General features: G+C 38.2%; 1 protein-coding gene and 1 long non-coding RNA gene across 3 annotated transcripts in view; one reads left to right on the forward strand and one right to left on the reverse strand.

The window, feature by feature from the left end:
• Nucleotides 1-616: 616 nt before the first annotated feature.
• Nucleotides 617-23,473, forward strand: LOC147367251 (uncharacterized). The gene is made up of 3 exons (XR_015169977.1): nucleotides 617-4,424; nucleotides 4,784-4,864; nucleotides 23,141-23,473. It is a non-coding gene; the product is annotated as an uncharacterized LOC147367251 (long non-coding RNA).
• The window catches only part of ERP44 (endoplasmic reticulum protein 44), a 96,931-nt gene continuing 86,632 nt past the window's right edge, over nucleotides 14,610-24,908 (reverse strand). For both annotated transcript variants that reach the window (XM_086416098.1, XM_086416097.1), the window contains exons 11-12: nucleotides 16,957-17,059; nucleotides 14,610-14,959 (exon numbers count right to left, since the gene is read on the reverse strand). In XM_086416098.1, coding sequence (XP_086272224.1) covers nucleotides 14,858-14,959; nucleotides 16,957-17,059 — 205 coding nt within the window. In that variant the 3' untranslated portion in view covers nucleotides 14,610-14,857. The remainder of the gene's footprint in view (nucleotides 14,960-16,956; nucleotides 17,060-24,908) is intronic.

The following is a 24,908-nucleotide window of genomic DNA, read 5'->3' on the forward strand; positions in this document are numbered from 1 at the left end:
TGATTCATGTATTATTTTTACTGCAGCAAGTTAGAAGTAAGGAACATTTTAAGTTCTTAAAATTTACTGAGGCTTATTTGGTTACAGGCAGCATTCCTACAGCCTTGTTGATATAATAACCTGAGAATTTATCTGTAGAGCAGAGACTGAAACTTTCTGGTTATAATCTATAGTAAAAAAAAATGCATTTATATAAAAACTCAGCATATGCATTATGGAACAATACTTTATGTTCAGTGTAGTTTGTTTTTTATTGTTTTGGCTTTTAAAATATGCTAGTTAGGCAATGGCACCCCACTCCAGTCCTTTTGCCTGGAAAATCCCCTGGGTGGAGGAGCCTGGTGGGCTGCAGTCCATGGGGTCGCTAAGAGTCAGACACGACTGAGCAACTTCACTTTCACTTTTCACTTTCACGCTTTGGAGAAGGAAATGGCAACCCACTCCAGTGTTCTTGCCTGGAGGGTCCCAGGGACGGGGGAGCCTGGTGGGCTGCCGTCTATGGGGTTGCACAGAGTCGGACACGACTGAAGCGACTTAGCAGCAGCAGCAGTTGTAACCTATGAAATTGATCTCATTATCTACCAGTAGGTGTTGACATTTAGTTTCTAAAAAGAAAAAAAAAAAAAACCCTTATAGAGGAACTGATACTTATGGAATATTTTCTGTTGGTCAGGCACTTCACTAGGCATTTTATAGGTAAAGAAACTGGGTCTCAGAGAAACTAATTTGCAGACAGTTATTCAACTGCAAAAAGGTGAAGTCAGGATGTAAACTAGGTCTGTTGAACTACAAAAACTTCTGTACTCTCATACTGTGCTGCTTCTGTATATAAAATTGTGATGGGCTAGTCACTCTGCTTCACCCAAACACCCATGTATTCTTTAAGGTAGGCTTGGTTTGAAATTACATGTGCCATTCATTTACACTTTTCTTAAAATCTTCTTTTTCATCACTGAATGTCCAGCAACCTCAGAGTTTTTAATGGTTCGGACAGTAAAGAATTTGCCTTCAGTGTAGGAGACCAGGGTTCGATTCCTGGGTCGGGAAGATCCCCTGGAGAAGGGAATGGCTACCCACTCCAATATTCTTGCCTGGAGAATTCCATGGATAGAGGTGCCAGGTGAGGCTGCAGTCCTTAGGGTCACAGAGAGTTGGACACAGCTAAGCGACTAACACACACACATGCAATGCAGAAGTACATAGTGCTGAATCTGGTCCTTAGACTATAAAAGTGTTTCCATCCCACACATATCCTACACATTTCCTTATCTTTGTGGATCATAGTTATCACTTAAGCAGTGTTTTTTATATTGCATTTTAAAATAAACTCTGAAGTAATGTTTTAAAACAATTATAACTCATAGAGTTGAGTTATTATCCTTTACCATGGTACCCTTGGGAGGCCATGTACTTACTGTAGTGATGCTAGTATTAGAATATTTTTGAAACTATTCTTTTGGAATTGGCTTTACAGACATTTTACAAATCATGTCAAAAAGCCACCTCAGTGTTTATTAGTCACAGATTATCCTCCTTTATCCTTATGACGTCTTCTTTCCTTAGTTTTGCTTTTCTTGTGCTGATTTAGCTCTTCTACCCACCTGTGCAGGAGCCAATACCCTAAGAAGCCCCAGAAGATGGGTGTGTTGGCCAGAGTTCCAGGAGCAAGAATTTTAGGTTATACTGAAACTGAGTGCTGTATAGGGAGAATTCTGTGAATCCAAAAACCACCCTCTGTGGGCTGCATAAGTGCCATAAGTAATTTGCACAGGAGTAAGGACTGAAGTATCTATGAATCACAAAAGGCTGTAGAAACTTAAGTATAAACAATTGTGTACAGCATTTTTCTCCAGTAAAAGTCACAGAAGCCAAACCAAGCCATTCTTTGTTCTCAGGGTCCCCTTTGCCCTTCATTGCTGCCACTCAAAATCTCTGGGAAGAAGGACAAAAAAGAACTTGGGGAACTGGTTCTCCTGTAAAACGGCATTTTCTTCTCTTGTGATGAAGTATGACATGGTGGTGGCTATCAGTGCTCGAAACTTTAATTAGTGAGAAGCCTAATAAAAAATAGGGAAGCTTCCCTACTAGCCTAAATTAATGTAAACAGTTCAGGTTTTGTTTGTGTTTTTATCAACACGTCATGTTTCTAACAGGAGTTTCTTACTATTTATACTGATTAATTTGACACCATTTTACAAAGACACTTATTGGGTATTATAAACAGTCAATGGTAAAAGATCCATATATTATCTATATTACTGCCCTCAGAAATTATTGGTATAGACAAGAAAAACATCTATGTAATATTAACAAAAATAAATTTATTTAAAAACATGAAAGGTGTCAAAGGCAAGTGATCTCCCCAAGGTTAAAGCTACTTAACACAAAAGTTAGAATTATAACCATGGTCCAAGAAAAAAATTCTCAAATAATTTAACTGAGTTTCTGTTATGCCATATCAAGTTGCTTGCTGAAGTTTGTGGTCTTTCAGACCAACATTAACATTCCAAATCAGTCAGCAGCTGTAGTGGAAAGAGAATTCGCTGGGGAATCAGGTCAGGGTTTTAGTTTCGTCTTTGTCTATTGTAGTAAGCTTTTACTCAGGGTGGCTGCTTTCTCCCATTCTCAGCCAGGGATTCCCCCAACCTAACATTGTCCATTCTTTATATTTAGCCTCCTCCTGGGTCTTGTCAACTGTTTGAATATTAGTTTTTTTCATTTCTTATATCTATTCATAGCCATCACTCTAGTAAAAGACTATATTACCTCACATCCCCTACCTCATCCTCCCCAACCGTAGACCGTCATTCCTCACATCACTGCCACAAAAGTCGTCTTTTATTTTTTGTTGAAATATTTTCAGCAGCTCCTATTGAATAGCCGATCAAGTTTTTCCCTTCCATATTTTGGCCCCAGCTTGTCTCTTCAGACTCACTACTCACCATACGACAGTGCCACTGAAAACCAGACATTCTATAAGAATGATTTTAAGGCTTTCTGTGGTGAAGGGACAAAATGGTTATAAACTATGTTTACATTTTTTCCAGACTAATTTCTGTAACATTACATTTTACAAAACTAACCAGCTGAGTTTTGTTTAAGCTTTTGAACAAGCCTAAAAGCTGTTTCCTAAGGAGAAGAAATCTTTTGTCCCCCCCCACCCCCCGCCCCAAGAAGAAAGTATATTCAATTTCTTAACCTTCAAACAATGTCAGTCTTGCCACCTGTGCATTGGATAGCCAAAGCCATGAGGATTTTAATTTAGCAGCATAGATACTCCAGACTAGAATTGACTATTGTCAAGCTCCTCTGAGAAACTTGACTGATCAGTATTTGAGGAAAGCACTCAAGAGTACTTCTCAAGTACTAGAGATTAGTATTTCTTAAGTACTAGAGATTGGTTAATCACTAAAAAAGATGTTTACCTGGGTTTCATTAATTAACCCCCCAATGATGTCTTCCATTTTATTATTAAAACCTTTGGTGTTAGCAAGGGTCAGCACAAGAAAAGGTCCAACAGAGAATTTCTACAATTCTGTAAAGCCTCCTAAATTTACTTGTGTGTTGCTGAGTGGTGCTTATATAAGGAAACATGCAATAAATTCACTTGTTCAGCAAACATTTAACTGAATGCCTGTTTTATGTTAGGTGTCAGTGCCATGTGTAGAAAAATATTAGACCTATAGAATCTACCCTTATAAACCATTCAGGCTAATGAATTCAGACACTCAAAGCAAGTAAATCACCGTAAAACATGGTAAGTACCCTAAAAAAGGAGAGCAAAGTATGAAGATACAGAGAATGGAGTGACTTGTTCTGCCTGGAAAAGAAGGGGAAGACTTTGTAGAACATGGGGTATTTGAGCAGTGCTCCGAAGAAGAATATGCCTGACTGAAGACCGGATTTGTAAGCTTTTAAATGGCAAAAGAATTGCAAGTACAAAGGGTTCAAAACATGAACAAGTATAGTGTGCTTAGAGAAAACGAAGGAGTTAAATGTGAGTGATGAAGCTGGTTAGATGAGTATACAGACCAGGGTAGTTTTTATACGTGTGTGTATGTATTTAATATATACATTTAATAATTATTTGTTTAAATGGATTCTTTGTGTCAGATAAGATTGTTACAACCCTCTAAGTTCTTCGCTTTGCCTTCCTTGCCAGAGAAGTTAGTAATAAAACTCACCTTTGCCTGGGCTCTTGGTACATTCAGCATATTTGCTCTTCTTCCCCACGTGTAAGAAATGATTTGTGCTTTCTGGCCTCTGTTGTGAGATCCCCTGCTTGACACAGAATGTCTGCTTTCTTCCTATCCTGTTATTCATTCCGTAAATATTTATTGAAAACCCACTGAGAAAATAGTCATGAAATTTACTTTTGCTTTTTTAGTGTCCAAGACCTTCATGGCCCCGTTTCCCTTCTCTATGTGAGTATTTCTTGACAACTGCAGTTCCCTTGGCTTTCATTTTCACTTGGGGCTAATTCTGCAGTGTTTTATAACTTAATAAAATTCTTTCATTTGTGGTAGTGTGATCTCTCCAACTAGAATGCTAGCTTCTTACAGGGCAGGGACTGTATCATCTGCTTCTTAGAGTATTTTACAACAAAGTACAGTGATGAGAAGGGAAAAAGAAGCTATACCCCTGTTAGTGACTTCTTGATGATGAGTAATGAGGTCATGGCATGTGTGTTTTGCTGTTTACAGAGATGTGTATTGAAATGTTAAAAAGCTTTCTGAGACATACCAAGCCTTTGCTCAGCCCTCACTTTTGTATATTAACATAGGAATGAATGATGCAACAGAAGAAATCTGGAAAACATCTCTGGGACTTGGATATCATGAACTGAAAATTTCAGAATTTGGAGGTAAAGGTATTTCTCTTTTTCCAATTAAAAGTCATGAGTTAGAAGAGAAGATATAAATCACTGAAGCAATGATGTGGGAGAATTGGGTAATTTTCTGTCTTACCATAGAATTAGTGGTGTCAGAATAGTAGGAACCCAAGAATTTATAATCTGATGGTATAGTATTGAAATAGAATAGTGCCAGGAATTTAATTGCTCTGTCCGGCAAGCAGAGATTGGAATTAGGTAAGGGCAAGGTTCAAGTTAGGAAGTAGACATTTGACAGGATTTGAACCAAGGTTTCTAATACTCAGAGTCATGCCTCTTAGTTAATAGGAATGAAGTGCTCTTCACTTACTAATTCTCCATAGGTCTTAGTTTCTTTTCTTTCCTTTCTAGGTTTTATTGTTTGTAACAGATTGCTGCCTCTTTTCTGGGTTAGGGTGGGGGTCAACAATTCAGGACTTCCTTCTTGATCCCCTCCTTGCATCCCCAACTCCCCGTTGGTAACTTACCCATCTTACAGGGTGGTTATGAAGATTTTAACATTTATATATATCGAGTGCCTAAATGGAGCCTGGCTCATAGTAACTACAAATGTTAGTTGCTACTGTTATTGTTGTAGCTATTATTTTCCCCTGAAGTTTAAAGGAAAGGCACATTAATGAAAAATTAACGTGAATAGTATTAGGGAGACACCTAAAATGAGTGGAAAGTGGAAATGTTAGTCGTTCGTCATGTCCAACTCTTTTTGATCCTGCCAGGCTCCTCTGTCAATGGAAGTCTCTAGACAAGAATACTGAGTGGGTAGCCATTCCTTTTTCCAGGGGATGAATTCTTAAAATAACTTTTTAAAATGGCTTAGTTACTAAGAAGTGGTATAATGATGACAGATGCTTGATAGAAAGTAAATCTTAATCTCAATTAAGAATGATACCCAAACGTGAAAAGGTGTGGCTCAGACGGTAAAGAACCTGCGTCCTATGTGGGAGACCGAGGTTTGATCCTGGGGTCGGGAAGATCCCCTGGAGAAGGAAATGGCAACCCACTCCAGTATTCTTGCCTGGGAAATCCCATGGACAGAGGAGCCTGGCAGGCTGCAATCCATGCGTCACAAAGAGTTGGACTGAGCAACTGACACACAGTAACAGGATGATCATCTATTCCAATTTGTCTTGATTTACATCTCTTGTCATGGTGGAATTATTGTTTAATGCTCCCTTTCACTCTCAAATGACTTCAATTGGATAAAAAAAATTATACTGTCACCCTAGTTACACTGAGAGTGGAAGTAAGTGTGAAATTACAAAAACAAAAACAAAAACCCTGTATTTTGAAAGAATTTATAGTTTTTAGGCTCAGATTAAAAAAAAAAAAAAAGGCATCCTAAGGTTAGCGAGAACCTGTATATGTGATCATGAAGTACTACCAGCAGTCTTTGAGGAACTAGGAAATAAAACATGCCAGAACACTGAGCTTGGGCAAAAGTCTAAAATCCAGGCATAAAACTGGATTCCAGACAGCAGGGAATTTACCTTCTAATCCTAGGAAATTTCTGAAGTGGACTATTCAGCATTGTTTTAAATCAGAAAGCCGTGCTCATCATGAAAGCATGAAGAATTATGAAGAACTGATTAAGTCAGAATAGAGGCCTTGTTTTTTTCCCTTACTATGTGCATAGCCAGAGATGTCCTGCGCTATCCCTCTTCTTGGGCAGTGGTTAGGGCAAGATAACAATCACTATACACGTAGTGTTAGGAGGGCATACAGCTTTCTGCCTGGAACGCATCCCACTAAGTAAAACACATGAGACACAGCACAGATAGGCTGTTATCTCTTACCTGAGTGGCTGAGTTGGGAAGGAAACAACAGGGCAGTAATTACTAGTAACACTTTGCTACTGAAGTAAGACACTAATAGAAAATCACAGCAGCCTCTATTAATATAATGGGGCTTCCCAGGTGGCACAAAGAATCCTCCTGCCAAAGCAGGAGACTTAAGAGATACAAGTTTGATCCTTGAGTCCGGAAGATCCCCTGGAGTAGGAAATGGCAACCCATTCCAGGATTCTTGCTTGGAGAATCCCATGGACAGTCCGTGGGGTTGCAAAGAGTTGGACACCATTGAGCATGCACATACGTATTAATGTAATTCTCCTAGAGGGGAGAAGTTTAGGAAAGTATACTTCTTTCTGTTCCTAGGCAAGAAAACCACTTCTTATGGGAAGATTCCCTTGACCCCCAAGGCTTCACACATACCTCCATGCCCCTGTGATTAACTCAGAACAGCACCTAAAACAGTCTAATATAATTTTTACTTATCTGTTTTGCTCCTTCACTCAACTTGGAAGTCAGTGACAGTAGGGGCAATCTCTTAATCACTGTTGTATCCTTATCTGGGAAATAGTAGATTGAGTTCAGTTCAGTCACTCAGTCGTGTCCGACTCTTTGCAACGCCATGAATTGCAGCACCCCAGGCCTCCTTGTCCATCACCAACTCCCAGAGTCTACCCAAACCCATGTCCATTGAGTCGGTGATGCCATCCAGCCATCTCATCCTCTCTTGTCCCCTTCTCCTCCTGCCCCCAATCCCTCCCAGCATCAGAGTCTTTTCCAATGAGTCAACTCTTCACATGAGATGGCCAAAGTACTGGAGTTTCAGCTTTAGCATTCCTTCCAAAGAACACCCAGGACTGATCTCCTTTAGAATGGACTGGCTAGATCTCCTTGCAGTCCAAGGGACTCTAAAGAGTCTTCTCCAACACCACAGTTCAAAAGCATCAATTCTTCGGCGCTCAGCTTTCTTCACAGTCCAACTCTCACATCCATATATGACCACTGGAAAAACCATAGCCTTGACTAGACGGACCTTTGTTGGCAAAGTAATGTCTCTGCTTTTTAATATGCTATCTAGGTTGGTCATAACTTTCCTTCCAAGGAGTAAGCATCTTTTAATTTCATGGCTGCAATCACCATCTGCAGTGATTTTGGAGCCCCCCAAAGTAAAATCTGACACTGTTTCCACTGTTTCCCCATCTATTTGCCGTGAAGTGATAGGACCAGATGCCATGATCTTTGTTTTCTGAATCTTGAGCTTTAAGCCAACTTTTTCACTCTCCTCTTTCACTTTCATCAAGAGGCTTTTGAGTTCCTCTTCACTTTCTGCTATAAGGGTGGTATCATCTGCATATCTGAGGTTATTGATATTTCTCCTGGCAAGCTTGATTCCAGCTTGTGTTTCTTCCAGCCCAGCGTTTCTCATGATGTACTCTGCATATAAGTTAAATAAGCAGGGTGACAATATACACCCTTGACGTACTCCTTTTCCTATTTGGAACCAGTCTGTTGTTACATGTCCAGTTCTAACTGTTGCTTCCTGACATGCATACAGGTTTCTCAAGAGGCAGGTCAGGTGGTCTGGTATTCCCATCTCTTTTAGAATTTTCCACAGTTTATTGTGATCCACACAGTCAAAGGCTTTGGCATAGTCAATAAATCAGAAGTAGATGTTTTTCTGGAACTCTCTTGCTTTTTCCATGATCCAGTGGATGTTGGCAATCTGATCTCTGGTTCCTCTGCCTTTTCTAAAACCAGCTTGAACATCTGGAAGTTCACGGTTCACATATTCCTGAAGCCTGGCTTGGAGAATTTTGAGCATTACTTTACTAGCATGTGAGATGAGTGCAATTGTGCGGTAGTTTGAGCATTCTTTGGCATTGCCTTTCTTTGGGATTGGAATGAAAACTGACCTTTTCCAGTCCTGTGGCCACTGCTGAGTTTTCCAAATTTGCTGGCATATTGAGTGCAGCACTTTCTTTCTTTTTTTATTTTTAAACTTTACATAATTGTATTAGTTTTGCCAAATATCAAAATGAATTCATCACAGGTATACATGTGCTCCCCATCCTGAACCCTCCCCCCTCCTCCCTCCCCATACCATCCCTCTGGGTCGTCCCAGTGCACTAGCCCCAAGCATCCAGTATCGTGCATTGAACCTGGACTGGCATCTCGTTTCATACATGATATTTTACATGTTTCAATGCCGTTCTCCCAAATCTTCCCACCCTCTCCCTCTCCCACAGAGTCCATAAGACTGTTCCATACATCAGCGTCTCTTTTGCTGTCTCGTACACAGGGTTATTGTTATCATCTTTCTAAATTCCATATATATGCGTTAGTATACTGTATTGGTGTTTTTCCTTCTGGCTTACTTCACTCTGTATAATAGGCTCCAGTTTCATCCACCTCATTAGAACTGATTCAAATGAATTATTTTTAGTGGCTGAGTAATACTCCATTGTGTATATGTACCACAGCTTTCTTATCCATTCATCTGCTGATGGACATCTAGGTTGCTTCCATGTCCTGGCTATTATAAACAGTGCTGTGATGAACATTGGGGTACACGTGTCTCTTTCCCTTCTGGTTTCCTCAGTGTGTATGCCTAGCAGTGGGATTGCTGGATCATAAGGCAGTTCTATTTCCAGTTTTTTAAGGAATCTCCACACTGTTCTCCATAGTGGCTGTACTAGTTTGCATTCCCACCAACAGTGTAAGAGGGTTCCCTTTTCTCCACACCCTCTCCAACATTTATTATTTGTAGACTTTTGGATCGCAGCCATTCTGACTGGTGTGAAATGGTACCTCATAGTGGTCTTGATTTGCATTTCTCTGATAATGAGTGATGTTGAGCATCTTTTCATGTGTTTGTTAGCCATCTGTATGTCTTCTTTGGAGAAATGTCTATTTAGTTCTTTGGCCCATTTTTTGATTGGGTCATTTGAGTGCAGCACTTTCACAGCATCCTCTTTCAGGATTTAAAGTAGCTCAACTGGAATTCTATCACCTCTACTAGCTTTGTTCATAGTGATGCTTTCTAAGGCCCACTTGAAATTCCAGGATGTCTAGCTCTAGGTGAGTGATCACACCATCGTGATTATCTTGGCCATGAAGATCTTTTTTGTACAGTTCTTCTGTTTTGCCAAGAGAACGCACTGATCATAGCAAACACCCTCTTCTAACAACACAAGAGAAGACTCTACACATGGACATTACCAGATGGTCAACACCGAAATCAGACTGATTATATTCTTTGCAGCCAAAGATGGAGAAGCTCTGTACAGTCAGCAAATATAAGACTGGGAGCTGACTGTGGCTCAGATCATGAGCTCCTTATTGCCAAATTCAGACTTAAATTGAAGAAAGTAGGGAAAACCACTAGACCATTCAGGTATGACCTAAATCAAATCCCTTATGATTATACAGTGGAAGTGAGAAATAGATTTAAGGGACTAGATCTGATAGATAGAGTGCCTGATGAACTATGGACAGAGGTTTGTGACATTGTACAGGAGACAGGGATCAAGACCATCCCCATGGAAAAGAAATGCAAAAAAGCAAAATGGCTGTCTGGGGAGGCTTTACAAATAGCTGTGAAGAGAAGAGAAGTGAGAAGCAAAGGAGAAAAGGAAAGATATAAGCATCTGAATGCAGACTTCCAAAGAATAGCAAGAAGAGATAAGAAAGCCTTCCTCAGCGATCAATGCAAATAGAGAACAGTAGATTAATTCTTGCCAAATGGTTAAGTGTATGTTTTGTAAACCACATGTGGTATTTTGTCAATTCACTCTAGTCTGTCCTTCCACAAGGCCGAGTGACTGAGCTAGGGGTCAAATCCACCTCACAGAAAATGTGTCATGTTCATGGGAAAGTTTCCAGCACTTCTGCAGGACTCTGCACTGCCCAAACGGGCACTCCAGTGTCATTCTGAAAGTTATGTATCTGTTGGTTGGTGTAAGATTTTAATCTCTTCTAGGATAAAACTCTTAAGACTCCATAATCAATACAGGATATAGGATGAAATGTGACTAGCTGTCAGATAATTGGGATTCTAACCAAGTCCATTCCAGTTATAGGGATGCTTTGTTGTCCCTTATTCATTCATTTATTATGTAATTTGACCTTTTTTTTCCCATCACATAGTAATTAATCATTTAACAGTGCTCTAAGGTGCTGGGAATCAAAGATGGAGCAGTTTGTGCTTCCAGAGCCAGCCTTCACATGGTGATCAGGAAAAGGGATACATTACTTCCAACTTCTTTTAGACTAGGTGTTCTAAAACACTTAAATAAAGGGCTGTGGGACCACGAGAGGTGGTAACGGTCCTGGGCATTGAAGGATGGATAGAAGGATTTATGAGGCGAGGTGGGGAGAGGGGGGAGTAAAGGGAGCACTTTCGGGGCACAACTTGCAAGCAGCACTCTTCCTCTTCCAGTGTCTCCAAAACCTGTTCTCTGAAGGCAGGCTGGCCCTTCCCCAGTGTGCTCTGCAAGAGAGAGCTTTGATGCTTTAGCTAAAGGCTGGGTCTGTTACCAGCACATGGATTCATACAGCGTCCCATGCTGAGTCAGGTACAGTTAAATAATCTAAAAAATAACTGTAAAACTGGAACATCTTGTGACTCTGGTCATCTGAATTTTGAGTCAAATATTCATGACAAATAAAAAGTCTCAAATGTGGAATATTTTAGAAATATAGTTTTATTACTCGGAAATACATACAAAAATTCAAACACAGCTAAAAAACAGTTGCCAAGCAGCAGTCCTATCCAACCTGTTTTAATGAACACATAAAAGTTATAATCAGCATAAGACAATTTAAGTTCTAAAACAACTTACTGTCTTCAGGGTCTTTAAATATTGAGCTTAAAACTGATTATTCTTTACAGCTGTTTAATCATCCCCCCAACTATAAACTACTAACTGTAATGGTTTTGAAAACTGGAAAAATACTTGTCCATTTCTAGTCTTCTATTACCTTATGATCTCCATGGTGTCTTAAAAATTCCCAGCAGTTGCTGACAGAAAGCATTTGCAACATCCAGCAGCTGACTGTGATACTGGAGTTTGGGCCTAAGAGCCCTAAAACTATTCAAGGTGGCAAAATTTTTACTTCCTATTTTTTCAGTTTTGCTTATGTCATTTTTTTGTCCAAGCAGACTAGGTCTCTTTGTCAGAGAAAAAAATAAAAAGTGAGTTACTGTTTTTCCTAATTGTAGATCCAGTATACTCCTTTATCTCTTTTTCTTTTTGCTGTGATTCAGGTTTTAAAATATTTTTTGGCAGTGTTAGTGTTTTCGGCACATTTAAACTCATTCTGAGCTTTAACATATCTAACACTGTTTTATATGTCACTTTGCTCTTTTCGGGCCTTATCATGCCAGTTTTTCCTTCTTTTATATGTAACCTTTGACAAATTGACTTCATCAGAGAGCTCTCCATGAGATGCTTTAGTTGCCCATTCTCTGCCTTCTTCTCTAGGTTCATTTAACTTTTAACAAATGTTCAGAATTTCATCTAAAGTAAGTTCACCCTTTTATGGTCCCCCTCACTACTGTAACTATTTAAAAAAAACAAACAACTGGAAAAGGTAGTGGGCTGACAAGCAGTAGGGCCTGCTTTTAATTTTGGTTTTGCAACTTGACTGTGTTCTTCAGTCTAGTCTAGCATCCTTTCTTTCACAGCTGAGGAGCCTGAGGCCTGGAGTAGATTGGATATCCTCTGATACGCTGAGATTCAGAGGAGAAGTCTAAATTTTAAGTTCTTAGATTCCTGAAGTTCTCTTTCTACATCCAGCTGGTGACAAATGCCTGTGGGACCTCTTGTATTTGTTTCTCTCCATCTCTGCTGTCCCTGTCTTAGCTCTGCCTTTCTTTCTCCTCCACTGAACTCATTTAATTATCTTGAGACCTCTGCTACAGTGTTATGAACATACTGACTTGCTTAAATTTGTTGATGGATCTCTACTGGCTATAAGACAGAGTAAAAACCTCTTCCTTAGCTTGGCATACAAGGCCCTACACAATCAGCTCCAACTTACTTTCCCATTGTCCTAGCCACAGGCCTCCTCCCCGCCCCAACCCTGCACTAGCCCTGTGGCAAGAACTTACTTTCTCTAATGCATTTCTACTATTTTGCACTTGAGCTTGTTAGTGACTTTACAAAACTGGGCACCAAATCCTGATGAGTGCTGAGCATTACAGGTATAAAAATTACCCAACGTCACTGCATATCTCATTCATTCAGTAAACATTTATTGATGTTTATTGTCCCGATACAGGCATAAAATTTAGTATCCTTGCATGCCCTCCGTGGCTTCACACTCTGGAGAAGGCAGGGCTACAGTCTAATAAGCCCCCATATGCATAAATGCTAAATAAAGCCTCAAATCCACTTACTTTAACAAGCCACTTAGATCACACTGTGTTATCTTAGATCACACTGAACATGTGTTCTTCAGGGCCTTTATCATGACTACTCTCAAACCAATTCTTTGCAACCCAATTCTTAAGCATTATCTTCTGTTTACTATTTTTTTAAAGTCAATTAAAGGATTACAAATTTATTCCAGTCAATTGCAGATGCTGCTTTTGGTTTTGTATGCTTGCTTGTTTAATATTTCTAGGTTTTCATTCTGACCACCTCAAATTTGGTCCATCTTCTGACTTGAAGACTGTAGCTCTGATTTCAAAGTTACTGATTAAAAGCAATGGAGAGAACAGAACTAAGGCCCAAACTTTAGGAAGCTCTGTCCTGCTTTTCTAGCATTTTCTATTAAACATGCCCCATACTACCTTATTAACATTTATTAGTCTAAATGAAATGATGGGTAAGTCATGCATAACAAAGAATTTTAGACTGATTTTTAAAAATAACAATCATTAAATATTATAAATATTTATTTTAAAAGAATTGAAACATGTTACATATATTACATACTACATATAATGGCACATGTCAGCCTTTTAAGCTTAAAAATAATCTTTCCCCAAACTGGGATTGACTTAGACTCCAAGTATAAAATGACTCTTGGCCTATAGCACCAACCCAGGCCCAGAGGAAAGCCAATTTTGAACCTGTCCTCTGGCATTGGGCTTCCTGATATGACACCGAGGGTCTTCTCCCTCTGGTTTTGCTCCCCGGCAGTACTGAGGCCTGGCACAGGGACCCATTTGACTGAACGCTGCAGGCCTAGGAAATCAGGGAATCTAGAGGACGCAGGGTCCTCCTCAACAGTTTTACAATGAAAAAAAAAAAATGTGCCTTATTGTCTTTGCTTTTGATCTATACAACTAGAACAAGACTACATGATGGAAGGTTAGAATTATTGAAATACATTTTCTCCGCTGGTTTTTCTCTTTGGAAATTTAAAAGTGTCATGATAGGAGGAGCCTTTAAAGTCATCTAGTTCAATACTGGTAATCTGTTCCACTAGTATCTCCTTTTCCTCAGATTTAGGTATAATTCAAAGTTTTAAATGCCATCCATATGCCACTTTGTTAGACAAACACATAGAAATTTAATAACACTTTTCATTTTTTTTCTTAATTTATAAGGACAATTCCTGCCAAATGTTCTGGCTTATGGCTCTCCTCCTCTTCATAGTATGTTTAAGTTGCACATTAAGAATCCAAAAAATACCACTATGGAATTTTCATAAGCAATATCCAACTAATCAGTAAAACACAGTACACAGTGTGAAAATTTTAATTTATTCCCCCTCCCCCCAGCCATCCAGAATATATACCCCTTTGAGAAATGTGAGAACTAAAAATACCAACAGAGTTGATCTATATAGAGAAAAGAATGAAAAACACATACTACACAGGAAACATCCCCTAAGTCCTCCCTAGCCTAGTAGTGCAAGTTAATGGTATATATCTGGCAGTCTCACCTTTCACTTGATGTATAAAGATTTTACAGGACAGATTTAAAGTAAAGATAGGCCTCTGATTTTTATTTATTTATTTTTAAACCTAGCAGATTTTTTTAAAAGAGGCTATATTAAATGACAATACATTTTGAGTCGGGGAGAGAAAAAATTAAAAAACCCAAAACTTCTTTCAGTTTATTCAAAATAAAAATACACATAGAATTATGAAAATATAGGTTTACTATTTCCACCATGTAAGTTGATGCTGCTGTTTGAAAGGCTTGCAAATTGTTTTTCCAAGTTTTTAAAGCTCATCTCGATCCCTCAATAGAGTATACCTATATTCACTGGGTGCTAGTTTCTGGAAGGAGCTCTCAGGTGGACTGCTTGCGACATCCTGGACTTCCTACATGGGAAAGAATAAAACATTTTTATATCAATATATTTTATAGTTATATTTTAATAGGAGTATTAGATGCATGGTAATTGCCCTATAATTATTTATTAATAATCAATAAACTATAGCTACTATATGCCAAAGACAAGAGTTGAGTTTGAAATCTTGCTTTCCCTGTTTCAAATGCCCTTACTCAGATTCTCCAAGGCAGGGCTACCACAGAGCCATTAACCGTTGATCTGATGACAGTTACTGAGGTGTGGTGGAGAAACAAAACATCTGACACCTGGGTGCTTTCCTAGAATATTCTGTAGAAGGCAGTAAAATCCTAAGCTGCCAAAACCCTTCCATTTTACAAATGACTGCTAAGATTATTAAAGGCACCTGTAGCCTGGCAGGCAACAGTCCATGGCATTGCAAAAGAGTTGGACACAACTTAGCAACTAAACAACAACAATTCTGGAGATAGAGATCTGGACGTCAGCAGTTACAAAAACCTAGTTGACGTAAAGAAGAAAAACACTTCAGTACTGTTAAGAAACTTCTGTAGTATTTTACTTGTATACCAACAGTACGTAAAAATATCCAGTGGAAATAGAAGAGTGACGGTGACGTAGAAGAATTTCAAAAGGACCGTGGAGTCTATCCTTTACATTGTGAGCTCAAGAGTAAACGTGGTTATCATTGTTTTAATACTCCCTGTAGTTCACACAGGCACATGGTGCATGTGGTACACCATATATATACATATAAATATATAATGGCACACGGGAAGCAATGTCTTCACAGACTTTACTTCTTATACTTAGTTACATTCCCCTTCCCCAATACATTTATTATGTTTTGCTGAGATATGTTTGGTTTAATTAATCTGAAGCTATATTACTATGAAATGAACATGTATTTGGTGCCTACTATGTATTAGTATGCAGAGATAAATAGAAGAAGCTGAGTATGTAATATAGAAATTGAAACAAATCAGGATAATACAATAATGGCAAGCCACATCTTTTCTTAATCTGATAGAATACTATGCAGGCCTACTTTGGGTTACTGCCAACAAAGTTTTCTTACATCTATAGTTGCTTAATTATCAAAGAAAATCTGATCTCAGATTGCAAGGAAAAAAGCATGTTGTCAGATTCCCAAAAGTAACTGGTAACTCTGAACTTAATTTGACTCTTAAAAATTCACTTAGTTTTTATTTTTCTTTAATACTTGGTGGTTCTTTTGGCAAAAACAGTGTATTGACGTTCTGGGCATATGCAGTAAGTGTTTTGGTATATATATCATCTCTTGTATATATCATTCCCTATCAGTATAATGGTAACAGACATGATATAAATCAGTAATGCATCAAAATGCAAATTTAGGGGTGTTTAACAAAGCAGGTACTTATACAGAATTTACAAGGTAACTTGGAACAGAAGAAAATTCTCAGGTTAAAAATATGTATCTGTATGTCAAGCAAATATAAAATTGTATTGGTAAACAGTTGTCAAGCATTCTACATCTCAAACGGAAAAGCTGCATTAAACTGTAAGTTTTGAGCATTATGAATACTGTGGTGATGAAGGCTCTTAAGATATCAAATCATTATTTTCTTTATAGTGTGGTGGTCACTCTCAGCCACAGTGGAAGGCTTAAGCAATTAATGCAATCCACTGATTTCTTTGCTAGTCTACCTGCTTCTAATTCCTACCTCCTACTTCTATATGAAGCTAACTGTATTTAACCCTTTTATGGCCATTTTCCACCAAGGACTTACCAGACAACCTTTGTTTATATGATCAAGGAACTATATTGTAATATTCTTACAACTTTTCTGAAGGTTTAAAATTTTTAAATGAACGTAATTTGTATATTATCTAGTTTGTTCAGAATTTTTTTACAGAAATATTCAAGACTGGAAACTCAAGCTTATGCAAGAGCTTCAGAGTCTTTTCAAGACTAATTGAAAAAGAAAAAAAAAAGAGTTCCCACTGAGAAACAAACAAGAGTCCTACCTCTCCTGGGGCTGTATCAGTTGGGTCAGGACCATGATGGAATTCTCTGTGTAGTTTTCCAGAATGTAAGTCAAATACAAACTGCTTGAGTTTTCCAGGAATTCTAAAACCAAAGTAAAACAAAAATTTAGCTTAAACTATTTAGATGGACTTATTTCTATTTTACCAACTTCACATTAAAAACAATTTTTTAAAAAACTTAGCTACAATCCCGCCAACCCACCATAACTAGTAACAAATAGGCCAGGTACATCTCAAAACATTTTCACACAGTTGTAAATCATGATGTCTAGTCAATTGTGTGTTCCAATGCTTGCACTTGTTTTACAGAAAATTTTCTACGCTTACTGGAACAAATCCTTCAGAATCAAGATGGTGTCCTAAGACTTATTCCCTTATGTTGGGGATTTATAAATTTTCCTTAATATATAAAACTGCAAAATCTTATGTTCTGCAAAATTACACTAAAAATAATAGGAGCTCAAGGGAAAAATAATGTAGGGACTAATCACTTAAAACTATGTAGGTCTGTCCTGAATTAATTGAAGGAAGACTATATTACAAAGCTCCACATCCATCTGACAAAGTGTTTGGAAGGCAGAATTTTAAGACATGGGAAATAAAGAGAATCACACAGAATACAGAGACCGATGTGAGCACTTCAGAATGACATGGTGCTTCCAAATATGTAAGGCTTCTCCACCATTTTACATGTTCATGACAATGGAAATTAGACAAAGACTATGAAATAGAAAAAAAAAACTAGTTACAAGTCATAGCTTGTTACATAGGTTTGTAACCAGATTACTACTAAGAGCCTAAAAAATACTAGTACCCTTCAGCTCCTCCAGCATTTGATCTGTGTGTCAGCCAGATGACACCTTAACCTGGAGCTTAGCAGTCTTTTGTGAGATGCAGGGCATTCACTGCCAGCATAACAAATTTTATCAAAATAATCTAAACCAGGGTGTAGCTCTTTCATGTTTTTTCTTAGAGGGAGAACTTTCTTCACAACTTAAACCACACAGGCAGTTTCATCAGCTACCTTAACATTGTGAAAAGCAAAGCACTTCTCAAGGCCATCAAAGTGGCCTTTTTAAAAAAAATGTCTTCATACATCACAAAGACAAAGGCATTGTGTTTTATGGTGAAAAAGCTTTCCTTAGTGGCTTCAAACTATTCTGAGGAAAATAACATGAACCAACGTCAGTTCAGTTCAGTCGCTCAGTCGTGTCCAACTCTTTGTGACCCCATGGACAGCAGCACACGCCAGGCTTCCCTGTCCATCACCAACTCCCGGAGTTTGCTCAAACTCATGTCCATTGAGTTGGTGATGCCCTCCAACCATATAACTCACAGTATATTTGACATCATTCCTGTAATTACCAATTATGGTACGAGCACATCTGCAGGACAGAAACATGCACTGCAGCAAAATAGACCAGTATAAAGCTAAGCAGATTTACATAGTACCAGCCTTTTCCTTCACAATTATTTCCCTGAGTTGTATCTGATAAAGGAGGAGTGATGAGTTAATGTGTAAGAACTTAAAGTGGGCAAATTATGGTTACAGAACATCAATATTGACTACTGCTTGTCTACCTGTTTGTTCTCTGAGGTCTTGCCAGCACTTTTGTCTTTAATACTAAAATCTGTTTGGTAATTTGATAAGTAAAAGACACCAGCATTTTGATTCCCATCTCTTCAGAAATTAAGCATTTTCTCATTGTTTTAATTTCTTTTTCTACTCATATGAGTTGTTTGTCCTCTGCTGAGATCCTGGTAGAGATCTGGCCTCTACTGAGATCAATTGAAATTCATTATATTTTAAAATAGAAACCTGTTTCTCCCCCTCCCCCCAATCCATTGCATGAATTAAAATGCAGATCTACAAACATTTTATTTCCGTCAGTAGAACTGATTTTTTAAATGACTGTTTTGGTAGCATACCTGGCTTGTGTTAATATTACCAGTTTTTCTTTTTATCCTCTCCTGAGGTCCTGCAAGTGCTGTTTCTTCTCTTCAATAACTCCCACTGAGATTAACAGCCAATAACTTCATTGTACACCCATTTTGGCTCCCCACTAGCTCCAATGCAACAGAGGCCAGCAGGTGCCAAATGCACAGTTTACAAATACAAATGGCTGTCAGGTAGCTGTATTGACAGAATGCCTCTGAAAGGGTCTCTGGTACAGAAGAAATTGCACATGTACCAGACAAACACTGAGAGGATATCAATTTAATCTGACATCATCTATTGTCACCCACAGCAAAGTGCTCAAATATATTCAAAGAATTGCAAATCTATAATGTTTAAGATAAAGCCCTTGCTAGTTTGTTATTTAAAAATGCTCAAAGACGGTCACACCAATACAATGTGAATTGCTTCTGCTAGTCAAGAAATAATTTACAATTAAATCTTGAGTGTAACAGATTTCATAGAGTACACTCAAAACAGATTTTTCCCCTACTTGATTTTTTCCCCTTTGTCAACATGTGGGAGAACTGTGAGTAAAAGCAAAGACAAGAGAGAGGATGAATCTGAATTGATGTGGTAGAAAAACAGATGACAAAGAGCTCTTACCTAGCTTGTGGCTAGAAATTATCCAGTTATTAGGTAACAATCAGTGAATCAACAATACATAGTCAAGAAAACAGACAACACAGTTACCTGCTAAAAAGGAAGATAAATAGACCCTTACTATAATAAATTCAATTAAATTTCCATACTTAGGGTATACTTTTTCTAATTAGAACCCCTAAGTGTTTCTCTCTCATCCTCTGCTCTTTTGTTTGCTTACAGTATTTATTTTTAGGTGATGCAAAATTTAGACATGGTGAAATACACAAAACATAAGTGTATCATTTAAACGAGCTTTGACAAATGCATATGAGGTGAGAAGTATTTTTATTAAAAATTTACATACAATAGAATTCATTTTTTAGGCTTAAGTTATATGAGTTTTAACATAAGCATGTAGCATCTTGTTACCACCTACACAAACAGGAAATAGAACAATTCCAACACTCACTCCTATCTTCCTCTTCCCTTTAACTCTTGCTGATCTGATCTATTCCCATAATTTGTCTTTTCCAGAATGTCATGGATATGAAATTGTGAGACTGGCTTCTTTTATCCATCCCCTTTGTTGCGTGCATAAAAATGCATGTTCTTTTATTCACTGAATAGCATTCCATTGAGTGGCTATACCACAACTGGTTTATCCATTCACCCAATGAAAGACACTGGTTCTTTCAAGACTTTGGTGATTGTAAACAATGCTACCACAAATGTCTGGGCATAGATTTTTGTGTGAACATAAGTTTCTCTAGGTAAAATACTAGGTTATATGCATGGTGTATGTTTGACTTTTTAAGAAACTGCCAACTTGTCTTCCAGAGTGGCTGTATCATTTTGGCAGTCCCACTAGCAATGTATGAGAGTTCCTTTTGCTCCATATGTCAATTATACCTCTGTTAAGCTGGAAAAAAATGGGGGACATATAATTTGGAGTGGAGAGGGAATCGATCTATATGGGTTGAGCCAATCAGATGTCTACAGAATGTAGGCCAAGGGGTTTAAGGAATGCAATCAGATGATTTGATGAGAGTTAAAAAGTCATAGAGAGTTCAGGCTAAGTCCCATCGTGGTAAATCAGAACAGCGTCCAGGCAGAAGTTACAGCAGGGCAGAGGAAAAGCTGCTCTACAGAGAGGAGGATGGGGCAGATGTGAAGTCAGAGCCCAGAGAAGAGCTCCTGGGCCCCAGAGGAAGGGAAGAAGAGAGCAGCTGCCCAGCACTTGCAGTGGGTCAACCTAGCTCCCCTCAAGCAGTTCCATTCCTTGTCGTTTTCTTAATAGTTTTTCAGCATAAACCCCTTGGTTTTGAGCTTCACCGGGTGAGTTATTTTGTTCCTTGAAACTACAAATACTTAACAGCAGAACTATCCAACACAACTTGTGTGACGATCGAAAAATACTGTATATCTATGCTGTTAAATACAGGAACCATTACCTGCATGTGGCAACTGAGCACTTGAAATGGGTTTAGAATAAGTGAGAAACTAAATTTTTAATTTATATCATTTAAATTAATTTAATGTAAACTTAAGTATCCATATAGGGCTATTAACTATCATATTGGATAGCACAGCACTATGACTTTTGACAAAGGGAAAGGGTCAAAAACAAGAAGCACAGTCAGTAAAAGACAAAGAGCCGTTTCCCCCCTACCAACAAAGGGAAAATCACGATGGGGAAAGTGTCCCATAGCACCGAAACTACAAGGATGTTACTGAGGATGAATCAAGTAAAGTCCCATTAGTAGCAGTGTTATTTTTTCATGGGAAAAACCTGGATTTCAAACAACAGAGGTTAATAGACAAATCATGAAACAATCCATTCAAAGGCAAGCTATCTGGCCACTAGAAATAATGGAAAAATACTGATGAATGGGAAGATGTTTGTAATGTGTGGATAAGTTAAAAAGAAAATTTATAAAATAGCATGGTTCCAATTTTATAACACATACATATATCTAGATCTCTTTTGTGGATTTATAGGTGATTTTTATTCTTTGGCATTTTATCAACTTTAAGAATTATCCACAAAGAAAATACTTTTATAATCAGAAATAAGGGACAAATTATATGCTTAACAGATACATAGAGCGCAGACATCTTTGCCTGGTTCTTGACGTTAAGAGGAAAGCATTCAGTCTTTTACCATTAAATATGATATTAGCTGTGGGTTCTCTGTAAATGTCCTTTACATTTACAGAGATTTACATTTACAAGATTGAGGAAGTTTCCATATATTCCCAGTTTCTTAAGCATTTTTGTCATGATGGATATTGAATTTTGTCAAATGCTTCTTGTGTATGTTGATGTAATCAGTATATGCCTAATTACTCATTGATTTTTGAAAGCTGGAAGGAAATGGCAACCCACTCCAGTATTCTTGCTTGGAAAAGCCCATGGATGGAGGAGCCTGGTAGGCTACAGTTCATGGGGTCACAAAGAGTCGGACACGACTTAGCAACTTCACTAATGACTAAATGTACCAGCCTTGCCTGCTTGGGATAAAGCCCACTTGGTTGTTGCTATATTATTCTTTTTTCACTAATTGCTGGATTCAATTTCCTAGTATTGTTTACTACTTTTTAACTCAACTTATACAATAGTTTGAACTCATTCAATGTATCTTGTCATTTAAGTTACTTCTTTGGGCTTCAGCTTTCTGATATGTGAAGTGAGAATAACTGCTTTATTTATCTAACTGTATTGTTTTTATGTCACAGACTTGGATTTAAATCCAAATATATTAGTGCCTATAATAATCACACGACTGAGCGACTGAACTGAATAATCATAGCTACCCTTCTAAACACTAGCCATGTATCAGACACTGTTCTAAGAGTTATACACATTCATTTAATACTCACAACAACTCTGTTAACTAGGTAAAATTATTATTCCTGTTTCACGATGAGGAAACAGAGGCATAAAGGTCTTAGCAAACTGCCCAGGGTGATATAACTAATAGATAGCAGACTGGGTCCAAAGTCTGTGCACGTAACCACTGTACTCCATTGCCTCTTTAGTGACTCCACTGTAGTGAAGTTTCTAAATCTTGCAGAGCTTAACTTATTGATTGTAAAGTAGAAATAATATCTACCTTCTAAGCTTGTTATAGATTAACTGAAAACACATATAAAAGTATAAAGTAGGGCTGGTACAGTGCCTGGCTCTGTCAGTGCTTGATGTCTGTTTTGCTGGCAAAACCAAATAAGGTAAAAATATATTGGAATGATCTGAAAAGTAAAAGTACTTATAAATACTACATAGCAAGATCAGGTGTACAAAAAGTATGTTATAGGAATATAAAAATGGTATTTAGGGACCTGGACCACTGTATATGTATCAGCCCAGTGGCTGATAGACACACTCAGAGAATTAAAACTACAGAGATGAATAGGAGAGGTAGAGAATAGGGCAGATGAGTAACTGATAAATATTAGGATATATTCCAGATATATACATTCAGAACAGTCAAACTCTTAATCTTATAACAAGTGATGAAACTAAAAGCAAATTAAAAGCATTTAATGAACATCTACTAATGCCACCACAAAGCACTTAGTATAGCAAGAGATGATGAAAACTAAATATTTGCCTTTTAAAAAGATTCTCAGGGTAAAGAATCTGCCTGCCAGCGCAGGAGACATGGGTTCGATCCCTGGTCCAAGATCCCGCATTCCTCAAAGCAACTAAGCCTGTATGTGACAATAACTGAGCCTGTGCTCTACAGTCTATGAGCCACAAGTGTCGAGCCTGTGTGCTGCAACTACTGAAGCCCTTACACCCTAAAGTCCGTGCTTGGCAACGAGAGAAGCCGCTGCAATGGGAAGCCTGTGCACTGCAATGAAGAGTAGCCCCCACTCACCACAGCTGGACAAAAGCTGGCACAGCAATGAAGACCCAGCACAGCCATAAATAAAACTATACACACACATAAAAGATTTTGCAGCACTTTTTTTTTTTTTTTCAATCAAAAGCCTGACTTGGGTTTAAAAAAAAAAACCCCTAGACAATGAAGAACGAAACCAGGTTGTCAGGGTTACAAGGGTAAACATTTCTTTTACCTATCCCTCCAAGTTCTTTATCATCTCATTCAATTCCTGGTTTGTTCCCTCTAAGTTGAAGGAGACAGGCTAGTTCATCACAGCAGCAACCAAACTGCTAAATTAGGGAGATACCCACCCCTGTAGTTTCAGTTTCACGTTGCGTCTCTCATCTCCTCACCACAACCATGCCCCCTGAGTAGTTTAAGGAATTATCATAATTTTCAGTGATGCAGTGATTTGAAATAAATGACCTAGATCCCAGAATTGGGGAACTCCTTAGCCTTAGAGTAACTTGTTCATTTCCCTAGCAGTGATCTGACATCCCCTGTTACTGGGGCTCTGGTGGGAGCTTACGTAAGAACCCCTGAGCAAAGGAACAGATGGTGGGGATTTGCAGGCCACAATTTTTGGAAGGTAAGTTTCTCCAGAAAGCCCTTCAACAGTCTTTACACTAGACCCCATCATTTATTCTCTTCTTTCAGGGCTGGCGAACATTTCCTAGGCCTACCCCTATGTGCTTAGGCTTCAAAACTTCCCCCAATTCCACCTCCATATAAAATCTTTTCCTTTACATTTGGCAAGAAATCAATCTGGTCAAACTACATATATATATATAGATATAGATATAGATAGATAAATAGATATAAAACAACTAAGGATTCAGAGATGTGTGATTCAGTTTCAGGTATTAACAAACAGTGCCTCTTCAGACATCTTTCACATTCACACTTACACTGCTTTTTTATGTACTGAAAATGTAACTGTTTTGGTATCAAGTGTTAGGAGCTTGAGGTTTGGGGGTTCAGTATACTCTGACATGACTTATAGCCCTGCCAGTGATAAGTGGTGTGGCCCTGATGGTTATGTTACATCCCTAAACCTCAGGTTCTCTGAGATAAGAGATGAACAGAACACTGGTTAGCAGCTCCCCGCACCAGGCTGCAATGCCTGCCTTTAGCATAAGAGGAAACTGTGCATCATAAATCTGCTTTCTCTCTCCTTACCACCACATACTTCTACCAGTTGACTCCAGAACTGCTGAGTTACTAAGTAAAAGTAATAGTAATTACAGTAATTTATGGAAACGGCTTATCATTTAAGCCTTAATTACCATGCAGCACAATAACAATTACACAAGCCATTAAATGTGTCAGATTCACTTTGCTGCATGTCTTTTATTTTTTAACACTAACATCTATTCACATAGGCTCAGTCTGTAGCTCACACAGCATGTGCCTCCTTATAATTAAAAAAATATTAGAGGAAACAGTGCCTAGGAGGGGAAATCAGGCACCTAAGGGAGAAATTAAAAGTAATTTGTTTCAGAG

The sequence above is a fragment of the Bos grunniens genome, chromosome 8 (genome assembly GCF_055505025.1).
Source record: "Bos grunniens cultivar Pamir isolate PY7600 chromosome 8, Bosgru_T2T1.0, whole genome shotgun sequence".
Classification (NCBI taxonomy): Eukaryota; Metazoa; Chordata; class Mammalia; order Artiodactyla; family Bovidae; genus Bos; species Bos grunniens.